Below are 12,556 nucleotides of genomic sequence, written 5' to 3'. Positions count from 1 at the left end.
TAAAAGTTAGAATAGTAGGTATTCATTATATACACACACACACACATATATATATGAAAAGTCTTCTTTTTATAATACATATTCTTACCTGAATCATATGAATAAAGTCCCACTTTTGAACCTCCTTTTTCTCCAACATTCTTCTTTGATATTCAGATGATGTCTCGTTATGCCAAGCAAACTTTACATTCTCAAGGTTTGATGTCTTGGCTACAAGCTCTAAAATACAGAGAAGAGGTGACACACCATCAATTTTAATTGCAAATGTGGAACCCATTTCCATATATAATTTTAATGTAATCAATGTTATATACAAACAGATAGAAAGAACATTTTTCTTTCTTATGTCTGGGAGACCAGAGAGTTCATACTGTTTTTTTTTTTCTAGTATTTAATGAAATTAGAGGTGAAAGAAAGAGTCAGTAAGAAATAATTACAAGAACCCTGGGCAGACACAGGCTATATTGTCTTAGTATTAATGAAGAATCAACTGGTGAATTTTATCAATGGAAAGTGAATTGGAAAGAGATGATATGTTTGTATAATTCAGGAGTAGGCAAACCACTGTCCAGGGACTATATCTAGCCTGCTACTTATTTTTGTATGAACTGCAAGCTAAAAACTTATATTGTTCTACTTCCTGACTTTGTGTCACTGCCATTCATGTTTCACGTCATTATATTTTTGAATGATTTAAAAAAACAAAAGAAGGATGCTATTTCATATGTGAAAATGATATGAAATTCAAATTTTAGTGTTTACAAATAAAGTTTTATTCAAATACAGCCACGCTCATTAGTTTACCTTTTTTTGGCTGCCTTTGTGGTACATGGCAGGTTGATTAGTTGTGACAGAGACTGGGCTGACCTTCTGAGTCTAAAATATTTACTATTTGGTCTTTGCCAGGAAAAGTTTGTGAACTTTTGCTGTAACCCACTAAACATAAGCTCTTTAAGGTTGGTTTAAATAATTCTGGATCAATGAATGAATCTCTATCTAAGCATAAACATCAAAAGGTAATCATTGATGACAACTGGGGAATGGATTAAGTGTCAATAGAAAAGGGAGTTTATTATTCACTGTTCACATTTTGAGATGTTTAGTCATGCCTGCCAAGAACTAATTCAGTTCTTCTCCCACTAAGCTTGCGAAAAGCATACCACAGTAACTATATTATTAATCATTCAAGGGAACAATTTGAGTTAAGTCTTTTGGGATAGGATCTGGGGTAGAGGACCAGGAGTTACAGGTACCTTTGTATTTCGCAATTTGTTCAGCACTTGGCTCAACAACTTCATTGTTGATACAAACCCTTGGGTATTGAGCCTGAACTTTGGAGACAATTTGAAGATCAATTTCACCTGGAAGATAAACATATGGAACAGGTCACATCATTCCAGCAAGAAATGATTAAAAACAATTTTAGCTGATTTATTATTTGCCCTACCTTTACTAGGAAAGCCTAGCATAAATAAAGAATAATGTTCAACTGCTGCCCCGCCATGAGGCCTGTGATGCTGAACAGCTAGGTTTTAAGTAGGCATAGTAATGTGACTCAAGGAGGGCTGTGAGTGCCATTCATTCGTTCATATGATCTTTAACATCTATCACTATATTTCATCAAATCAAAGGTGCTGTTGGTCTTTGCCAGGAAAAGTTTGTGAACTTTTGCTGTAACCCACTAAACATAAGCTCTTTAAGGTTGGTTTAGGAACCAACCTTGTAGAAGGAAATTAACCCTTATTTTTGTTTCACCAAGTTATAAAAAAAGCCACTGTCAATTATAATTTTAAGATTTTATCAACTGGACAGCATAACAATATCAGAGGTATTAAAATATGAAAAAAAAAATGCACCTCAGAATTGGTAGAGTAGGCTAGGCCAGAAGAGTACAAGAAAAAAAAGTCAGATTAAAAAGGGGTACAAATAAGTCAGGTAAAATAAAGAAGAAAAACATGTCAGATATCTGCCCTTATAAACACTGTTATCTGTGACACAGACACAGAAATAGCCCTGGCTCAGTTGAATCAAGGTAGGAAAGGGGAAGAGAACATGTGGGGAGAGGACGAGAGATGAGGCCAGCGTGATGGTGCTTCATGGGGAAAGATCACTCGTGAACTCTGTCACTCTCAGGGTAAATGGGAGTTAGCCCAGAAACTGGGGGGAAGTGAGGGATTGCAGATACAGGGGACAAGATGACAGACACACACACAGAAAATAAAAGAGTGTATTTGGAACTACTAGCAGTCTGGATTTCTTAGAATATGGAGCAAGGCAGGGCCTCCAAGCAAGAGGTGATTCCAGAAAGGTATGGTGAGGTGACTATGAGCAAGGCAGATATTTATTCATACTTATATTATTCATATTATTATATGAATATAATATAATAATTATATTATTCATATATATTATTCATATTATACCATGTTTCAGGCACTGCACTAGGCTCTACAGAATGATTATAAGAAGGGTCAGTAGATACGTGCCCTGGTGAAAATTCAGCCTGTAAGGGATAGTGTAAGAGAGATGACAATAATCAGATGGTCTTGAGTTTTAAACCTGTCTTCTTCATTTACTCGGTGTATACGACTTTGGGCAATTTGCTTTACCTCTCCAAGCTTCATTTTTTTAATTAGAAAAATAAAAATAATAATAGTAACTAATTTATTAGTTGTGAGGGTTAAATGAAGTAATGCATATAATGCACAGTGCAAAATAAAGTTGGCACTGAATAAATGTTAGCTGTTCATTATTTTTATTGTTATCTTGAGTCCATCTCTTGAAAAAATACTTCTCTCCCTATTGCTGATACCTCCAACTTATGTTTTGCACTTTTATTCAATTACGTTATGATGTTGACCTTCATTAAAATGGAAATACCTCCTGGCAAGATTAGCATAGGAAAATGATGTTAGTCTTTAACATTTGGCATAAATGACATTAACAGAAACTTTCCAAGGTTGCACATGGCAGGAAGCAAAAGCAGAGGTCATAGGACTGGGAGGTCTGGAAGGAAACAGATGAGGAAAATAAACCAGGAACAGAAGATGCTAGACTAGGAAAAGACAGTGGTCCAGGAGCATATGAGAGTCCCAAGTACTGGCAATAGGAGATGGCATACATGGTGCGTGTGGAGGGAAGGAGGAAGAGTGGGAAGGAAGCTGAAATAGAGTATGAAGTCACTTATGTGACCATTTTCTTCACAGCCAGCCCTACCTACTTAAAATCATGTATTTCTTCATTGATAACTATAGCTGCCATTTATTATTGGCCACCTACCAATTGCTAAACACTGTGCTAGGCTCTTCACCTGGAACATCTCATTAATCCTGACAGCAAGTTCCATGATATTATTAATATTCCCAACTGGATTAGGTGATTTGAGTATGTTGACATTCAAGGGATATTGATATACCTGAAGTTTAAGTCACATTGGTCTAAATCTACAATATTTGTTCTTCTAACTACTTCATATAAGAAGTACAAAGATAACAAATACTAAAAAGACATGAAAAACCTTTAATTCTTCTGTTCAGCAACCATTTTGAAGGGAAAAAAAGATAACTAAGACAAAAGCCTGATAAGAATAGCTGTGGGCTAATGGGAAATAGATTCTAGTTTGCCCCAAAAGACTAGAGACCAAAATTTTCTGTTCTTGCCTCATATTAACCTAGTCACACATTTTAAATGAAAAATTTGAGGATCTCAAATTTGACATTTTGAAAAAGATAACTGAAATGCAATTATATTCCCTCAGGGCTTGGTGAGCTCTCCTCCAAAGATGGACTTAGACATTTCAGGTTGGCCTGGTTGGCAAAATATATCTAGCACAATCTGGAACATGTTCACAGCCAGGCAGTCCCTCTTCCTGGGGCACTGATAGAGGACACAATGCTAGAATCACAATTGACATACAGAAACCATTGGTTTGCATAACAGCCTGTAGAGTGTAAGCCCATGTGTGCTGGATTCCTAGCAAAAATAAATTAAGTTTAAGAAGAGGCGATAATGCAACTATTTCCTTAAGAGTCAATTAGAACATAAAATCTATTTCTGACCTCATAAGTAGGGTGACCATACATGTTTGTCAGGGACATTTCCATTTTATACCTGTTGTTTTAGTGTCCATCTGCTTTTGTTTTTTGGCCCTAACTTGTTCATATGTTTGTTGGCCACATAAATGTCTTCTTTTGAGAAGTGTCTGTTCATATCCTTTGCCCCCTTTTTGATGGGGTGGTTTTTTTTTTTCCTATAAACTCATTTAAGTTCCTTGTTAATTCTGGATATTGGACCTTCATCAGATGGGTAGAGTGCAGAAATTTTATCCCATTCTCTAGGTTGCCTGTTCACTCTGATTATAGTTTCTTTTGCTGTGCAGAAGCTTTTTAGTTTAATTATATCCCATTTGTAAATTTTGGCTTTTGTTGCAATTGCCTTTGGCATTTTTGTCATGAAGTCTTTGTCCATGCCTATGTCCTGAATGGTATTGCCTAGATTTTCTTCTAGGTTTTTATGGTTTTGGGTTTTACATTTAAGTCTTTAATCCATCTTGAGTTAATTTTTGTGTAAGGTGTAAGGAAGGGGTCCAGTTTCAGTTTTCTGCATGTGGCTAGCCAGTTTTCCCAGCACCATTTACTGGATAGGAGATCCTTTCCCTGTTGCTTGTTTTTGTCAGGTTTGTTGAAGATCAGATGGTTGTAGATGTGTGGTGTTATTTCTGAGGTCTCTGTTCTGTTTCATCGGTCTCTATGTCTGTTTTGGTACCAGTACCATGCTGTTTTGGTTACTGTAGACTTGTAGTATAGTTTGAAGTCAGGTAGCATGATGCCTCCAGCTTCGTTCCTTTTGCTTAGGATTGTCCTGGCTATATGTGATCTTCTTTGATTAGATATGAAACTTAAAATAGCTTTTTCTAATTCTGTGAAGAATGTCAATGGCATTTTGATGGGAATAGCATTGAATCTACAAATCAATTTGGGCAGTATGGCCATTTTCATAAAATTGATTCTTCTTATCCAGGAGGATGGAATGTTTTCCCATTTGATTGTATCCTCTCTTACATCCTTGAACAATGCTTTGTAGTTCTCCTTGAAGAGGTTCTTCACATCACTTTTTGCTGTATTCCTAGGTATTTTATTCTCTTTGTAGCAATTGTGATTGGGAGTTTATTCATGATTTGGCTCTGTGTTTGTCTACTGTTGGCGTAAAGGAATGCTTGTGATTTCTGCACATTGATTTTGTATCCTGAGACTTTGCTGAAGCTGCTTATCAGTTTCAGAAGTTTTTAGGCCGAGACAATGGGGTTTTCTAAATATGCAATCATGTTGTCTGCAAACAGAGACAATTTGACTTCCTCTCTTCCTATTTGAATACCTTTTATTTCTTTCTATTGCCTGATTGCCCTGGCAACAACTTCCAATACTATGTTGAATAGGAGTGGTGAGAGAGGACATCCTTGTCTTGTACCAGTTTTCAACAGGAATGCTTCCAGCTTTTGCCCAGTCAATATGATATTGGTTGGATAAGTTTGTCATAAATAGTTTTTATTATTTTGAGATATGTTCCATTAATACCTAGTTTATTGAGAGTTTTTAACAAGAAAAGATGTTTAATTTTATCAAAGGCCTTTTTCTGCATCTATTGAGATAATCATGTGGTTTTTGTCTTTCATTCTGCTTATGTGATAGAATATGTTTTTTGATTTGTGTATGTTGAACCAGCCTTGCATCCCAGGGATGAAGCCAACTTGATCCTGGTGGATAAGTTTTTTGATGTGCTGCTGAATTCGGTTTGCCAGTATTTTATTGAGGATTTTCCCATTGATACTCATCGAGATACTGGCCTGAAGTGTCCTTTTTTTTGTTGTGTCTCTTCCTGATTTTGTTATCAGGATGATGCTGGCTTCATAAAATGAGTTAGGGAGGCATCCCTCCTTTTCAATCGCTTGTAATAGTATCTGAAGAAATGGTACCAGCTCCTCTTTGTATTTCTGGTAGGACTCAGCTGTGAATCCATCTGGTCCTGGACTTTCTTTGGTTGGTAGGCTATTAATTACAGCCTCAATTTCAGAACTTGTTATTGGTCTATTCAGGGATTCCACTTCTTCTTGGTCTAGTCTTAATGGGGGAGGGGGGAGGTGCCCAGGAATTTAACCATTTCTTCTAGAGTTTCTAGTTTATTATGTAGAGGTGTTTATAGTATTCTCTGATGGTAGTTTGTATTTCTGTGGGGTCAGTAGGGATATCCCCTTTATCATTTTTTATTGTGTCTATTTGATTCTTCTCTCTTTTCTTCTTTATTAGTCTAGCTAGCAGTCTGTCTATTTTGTTAATTTTTTCAAAAAACTAGCTCCTGACCTCATTGATTTTTTTTTTTGAGGTTTTTTTGGGTCTCTATCTCCTTTAATTCTTCTCTGATCTTAGTTATTTCTAGTCTTCTGCCAGCTTTTGGATTAGTTTGTTCTTGCCTCTGTAACTCTTTTAATTGTGATGTTAGGGTGTCAACTTGAGATCTTCAAGCTTTCTGATAGGGCCATTTAGTGCTATAAATTTCCCTCTTAACACTGCTTTAGTTGTGTCCCAGAGATTCTGGTAGGTTGTCTCTTTGTTCTTGTTGGTTTCAAAGAACTTCTTGGTTTCTGCATTAATTTCATTATTTACCCAGGAGTTATTCAGGAGCAGGTTGTTTAATTTCCATGTAATTGTGTGGTTTTGAGTGAGTTTCTTAATCCTGCGTTCTAATTTCATTGCACTGTAGTCTGAGATGCTGTTATGATTCCAGTTATTTTGCATTTGCTAAGGAGTGTTTTATTTCCAATTATGTGGTCGATTTTAGAATAAGTGCCAAGTGGCATTGCAAAGAATGTATATTCTGTTGATTTTGCAGATGTCTACTAGGTCCAGTTGATCCAGAGCTGAATGAATATCCTTATTAATTTTCTGTCTCATTGATCTAATATGACAGTGGGGTGTTAAAGTCTTCCACTGTTATTGTCTGGGAGTATAGCTCTCTTTGTAGGTCTCTAAAAACTTGTTTTATGAATCTGGGTGCTCTTTTATTGGGTGCATATATATTTAGAATAGTTAGCTCTTCTTGTTGAATTGTTCCCTTTACCATTATGTAATGCCCTTGTCTCTTTTGATCTTTGTTGGTTTAAAGTCTGTTTTGTCAGAGACTAGGATTGCAACCCCTGCTTATTTTTTGCTTTCCATTTGCTTGATAAATTTTCCTCCATCCCTTTATTTTGAGCCTATGTGTGTCTTTGCACATGAGATGGGTCTCCTGAATACAGCACACTGATGGGTCTTGACTCTATCCAATTTGCCAGTCTGTGTCTTTTTAATTGGAACATTTAGCTCATTTACATTTAAGGTTAGTATCATAATGTGTGAATTTGACCCTATCATCATGCTGCTGTTTGGTTATTTTGTACACTAGTTGTTGCAGTTTCTTCATAGTGTCATTGATCTTTATATTTTGATGTGTTTTTGCAGTGGCTGCTACTGGCTTTTTCCCTTCCATGTTTAGTGCTTCCTTCAGGAGCTCTTGCAGGGCAGGCCTGGTGACAACAAAATTCCTCAGCATTTGCTTGTCTGGAAAGGATTTTATTTCTCCTTCACTTATGAAGCGAGTTTGGCTGGATATGAAATTCTAGGTTGAATTTTTTTTTTCTTTAAGAATGTTGAATATTGGCCCGCAATCTTTTCTGACATGTAGAGTTTCTGCTGAGAGGTCTGCTGTTAGTCTGATGGGTTTCCCTTTGTAGGTGACCTGGCCTTTCTCTCTGGCTGCCCTTAACGATTTTCCTTCATTTTAATCTTCAATCTGATGAATATGTGTCTTGGGGAGTATCTTATTATGATTTTCTTGTGGAGTATCTTAATGATGTTGCCTGTATTTCCTGAATTTGCATGTTGGCAGTCTTGCTAGGTTGAGGAAATTCTCCTGGATAATATCCTGAAGTGTGTTTTTCAGCTTGTTTCCATTCTCTCCATCTCCTTCTTGTACTCCAATCAATTGCAGGTTTGGTCTGCTTATGAAGTCCCATATTTCTTGGAAGCTTTGTTCATTCCTTTTCATTCTTTTTTCTCTAATCTTATCTGCATGCCTCATTCCAGGAAGGTGGTCTTCAGACTCTGACATCCTTTCTTCCACTTGTTTGATTCAGTGATTGATACGTGTGTACGCTTCAGGAAGTTCTTGGGCTGTGTTTTTCAGCTCCCTCACATTGTTTATGCTCCTCTCTAAACTGGTTATTCTAGTTAGCAATTCCTCTAACATTTTATCAAGGTTCTTAGCTTCTTTGTATTGGGTTAGAACATGCTCCTTTAAATCTGTGTAGTTTTTTATTACCCATCTTTTGAAACCTACTTCTGTCAATTTGTCCATCTGATCCTCCCTCCAGTTCTGTGACCTTGATGGAGAAACATTGAAATCATTTGGAGGAGCAAAGACAGTCTGACCTTTTGGGGTTTTAGCATTGTTTCATTGATATTTTCTCAACTTCTTGAGTTTGTCTAGTTTTGGTCTTTGAGGCTGCTAGCCCTTGGACAGGGTTTTTGTGGAGACTTGTTGTTGTTGTTGACGCTGTTGTTGTTGCTTTCTGTTGTTTGTTTTTCTTTCAGTGTTTAGGTCCCTCTTCTGTAGGGCTGCTGCCATTTGCTGGGGGTTCACTTCAGGACCTATTTTTCTGGTTCACTCTTGTGCCTAGAGATGTTACTCAAAGAGGCTGGAGAACAGCAAAGTTGAGTGCCTGCTTCTTCTTCTGGGACTTCTGACCTTGAGGGGCACCAGCCTGATGCCAGTAGGAACACTCCTGTATAGGGTGTCTGACAACCTCTAATTGAAGAGTCTCACCCAGTTGGGTGGCATGGGGAACAGGACCTGTTGAACACAGTGCCTCACTTGGGGGGAACCCACTTGTCTGGGCTGCCTGGATTCCTCAGAACTACCAAGAGGAAAGGCTAAGTCTGCTGGTCCACAGAGACTGCAGCCATCCCTCCCCATAGGGACTCAGGCCCAGGGAGATTCGGGTTCAGTCCCTGAGCCTCTGGCTGGCGTTACTGGAGTTCGGGTGGGGAAGACTTACCCAGTGAGGAAGGATGGGTCAGGGTCAGGCCTGAAGAGGCACTCTGGCCACAGACTGCCACAGCCAGTGTGTTGGACTGGGAGGGACAAGTCTTGGGACCAAGCTGTCCAGCCTCCCTTTCTCCAGCAGGAGAAAAGCACAGTGGGGCTAAGCTCCCTTCCGCCTGCCCAGGGAGCTTTGTGTTAGGCAGATGCGAATCCCAGTGCTCTCTCCTGCTCCTCCCCCAAGGAGCTCAAATAGCTTTGACAGCAGGCAGCCACAGCCAGTGCTGGTCACCCCTCCCCCAGGAGTTCGGTAGGCTTAAACAGATTCCCTCCAATTGAGAGGCTAAGAGTCTGTGCATTCTTGGGTTGGGACGCTAGTCCCTGGTGGTGTGGGTTCATGAGTGGGATCTTCCAATCGGTGGGTTGCACAGTTCTGTGGAAAAAGCACGCTCACCCATTGCCTCTCTTGGCTGGTGGGAGAGGACTCCCCCATCCCATGGGGCTGTCGTGTGGGCCGCCACACCACACTGTTCTTCTTTCTCTTCGTGGTTCACGCCAGCCTCCTAGTCAGTTCTGATGAGAGAATCTGGATGCCTCGGTTGCTGGTGAAGTATTCACAAGCTTATTATGGTTTTTTTCGATGGCAGCCTCCAAACACTGCTGTTTCTAGTTGGCCATCTTGGCCCCGCCCTGTGTTATTTTTATAATAGGTATTAGTATTTCTTACTGTTATATATATGCAAGAAATAATACAATCATCTATATCTATAGCTAGCTATATAAATATCTACTTCTATTTACATACATATATGTATCTATATAGAAATGCATGTATATGCATATATCAGTATGTGTGATATTATTTTATATCTATATATATTAGTTTTTATCTATGGCTCCTGGCTTATGATTCCCATAGCCCTTACTAATAGTCTTTTATTATAATGTTATGGTGCTTTTGGCATCAGGAGCAGACCTCAGAAAACCTTTCACCTACACAAGACAGGACTAAAACATTTTTCCACCTTTCTGATTGAGGGTCATAAAACCTCATTTCAGAGGAGGTCCTGTCCCATATTCTAGAGGAATTAATGCTGCACAGAGAGATCAAGAAGAATCTGAACAGATAGGCCTCACTGGGTTTCCCCACTCAGTCTATCAGTATTAGATTGCAACCTTTTTGTCCAATCACATTACTGCATGGTTGTCCATGCTTCAGTCATGCCTATCCAATGAAGTTTTCATAAAAGGCCCAAGAGAACAGGATTTGAAGAGCTTCCAGATAATGAACATGTGTAGGCTCCTGAAGGGTGGCATAGCCAGGCAGAGCATGAAAGGTCTGTGTACCTTCTCTCATACCTTACCCTACGCATCTCTTCATCTGTAGCCTTTGTAACATCCTATATAATAAACAAGCAAATGTAAGCCAGTTTCCCTGAGTTCTGTGAGCCACTTTAGTAAATTAATCAAACCCAAAGAGGAGTTGTGGAAACCTCAACTTGAAGCTGGCTGCTCAGAAGTTCTGGAGGCCCAAACTTGCAACTGGTGTCTGAAAAGGGGACAGTCCTTGTGGAACTGGCCCTCAACCTGTGGGATCTGACATTATTTTCAGGAAGACAGCATCAGAATTGAATTGAATTGGAAGACACCTAATGGTATCTGCTGCTTGGTGTTGGGAGGAAAAAAACTCATGCATTTGGTCATAGAAGTCTTCAGTGTTGAATGTTGTGGTGAGAGAGCAGAGGAAAAAGTTTGAGTTTTTCCCTCAGAATATATACATATGTATGTACATATAAATATATGTGTGTATATATACATATCCGTAAGATATAAAATCATAAAATAAAATATTCCTTGACATTGTATTCTATATGATTTGCTTTTCAGTATCCCTCAGAAATAGGAGACATGTATTTTTAAAAACTAATTTATACCCATAATCTCCAACATAATATTGAAAGAGAAGAACAAAGTTGGAGAACTGACACTACCTGACTTCAAGACTTACTATAAAGCCATATTAATCAAAACAGCCTGGTATTGGCAAAAGAATAGACAAATAGATCAGTGGAACAGAATAGAGGGACCAGAAATAGACCCACATAAATACAGTCAACTGATCTTTGACAAAGGAGCAAAGGCAATACAATGGAGCAAAGATAGTCTTTTCAACAAATGGTGCTGCAACAACTGGATACCCACCTGCAAAAAAATGAATCTAGACACGGACCTTACATCCTTCACAAAAATTAACTCAAAATGAATCATAGAACTATGTGTAAAACATAAAACTGTAAAATTCCTAAAATATAACATAGAGGAAAACCTAGATGACCTTGGGTATGGCGATGACTTTTTAGATAGAAACCAAAGGCATCATCTATGAAATAAGTAATTAATAAGCTGAACTTTATTAAAATTAAAAACTTCTGCTCTACAAAAGAAAATGTCAAGAGAATGAGATGACAAGCGTGAAAGAAAATAATTGAAAAGAGCACATCTGAAAAAGGACTATTATCCAAAGTTAACAAAGAACTCTTAAATCTCAACAATAAGAAAACAACCAGCACAATTAACAATTGGGTCAAAGACCTAAACACCTCACCAAAGAAGATATATAGATGACAAATAAATATATAAAAATATATTTCATATCATATGCTATCAATGAAATGCAAATTAAAACATTAACGAAATACCATCACACACCTGGAAGGGCCAAAATCCAGAGCACTAATGACAACAAATGCTGGGAAAGATGTGGAGCAACAGGAACCCTCATTCGCTGCTGGTGGGAAAGGTAAATCTGGGGCCACTTTGGAATACAGTTTGGCAGTTTCTTAAAAAACTAAGCATAATCTTACCATAGGATTCAGTAATCAAGCTCCTTGGTTTCTACCCAAAGGAGTTGAAAACTTATAGTCACACAAAAATCTGCACATAGATGTTTATTAGCTTTATTCATAATTGCCAAAGCTTGGAAGTAACCAAGATGTGTCATTCAGCATATAAACTGATAAGTAAAAGAACAAACAAACAAAAAATCTGTGGTACATGCAGAAAATAGAACATCATTCAGCGCAAGAAAGAAATGAGTTACTAAGCCATGAAAAGACATGGAAGAAACTTAAATGCATATTATTAACTGGAGGGAGCCAATCTGAAAAGCTTACATGCCGTATGATTTCAACTAGATGATATTGTGGAAAAGACAACATTATGGAAACAGTGAAAAGATCAGTGGTTGCCAGGGGGTGAGGGGTGGAGGTGAAGGGATGGAGCATAGATGATTTTGGGGGCAGTAAAACTACTCTGTATAATACTATAATGGTGGATACATGCCATTATACATTTGTTTAAACCCATGGAATACAACACCAAAAGTAAACCCTAAAGTAAACTATGAGCTTCTAGTAATTATGTGTCAATGAATGTTTATCAATTGTAGCAGACTGTAATTCTGGGAGGGAATATATATATAATG

General features: G+C 38.1%; 1 protein-coding gene across 2 annotated transcripts in view; it reads right to left on the bottom strand.

Moving 5' to 3' along the window:
- Positions 1-12,556, bottom strand: part of HNMT (histamine N-methyltransferase) — a 1,236,603-nt gene that overhangs the window by 13,665 nt on the left and 1,210,382 nt on the right. For both annotated transcript variants that reach the window (XM_050751002.1, XM_050751001.1), the window contains 2 exons: positions 1,254-1,361; positions 89-219 (listed from right to left, as the gene is read on the bottom strand). In XM_050751002.1, coding sequence (XP_050606959.1) covers positions 89-219; positions 1,254-1,361 — 239 coding nt within the window. The remainder of the gene's footprint in view (positions 1-88; positions 220-1,253; positions 1,362-12,556) is intronic.

Source organism: Macaca thibetana, chromosome 12, assembly GCF_024542745.1.
Source record: "Macaca thibetana thibetana isolate TM-01 chromosome 12, ASM2454274v1, whole genome shotgun sequence".
Lineage (NCBI taxonomy): Eukaryota > Metazoa > Chordata > Mammalia > Primates > Cercopithecidae > Macaca > Macaca thibetana.
The sequence above is the reverse complement of the archived record's forward strand: the minus strand, read 5'-3'. Positions and strand labels throughout refer to the sequence as shown.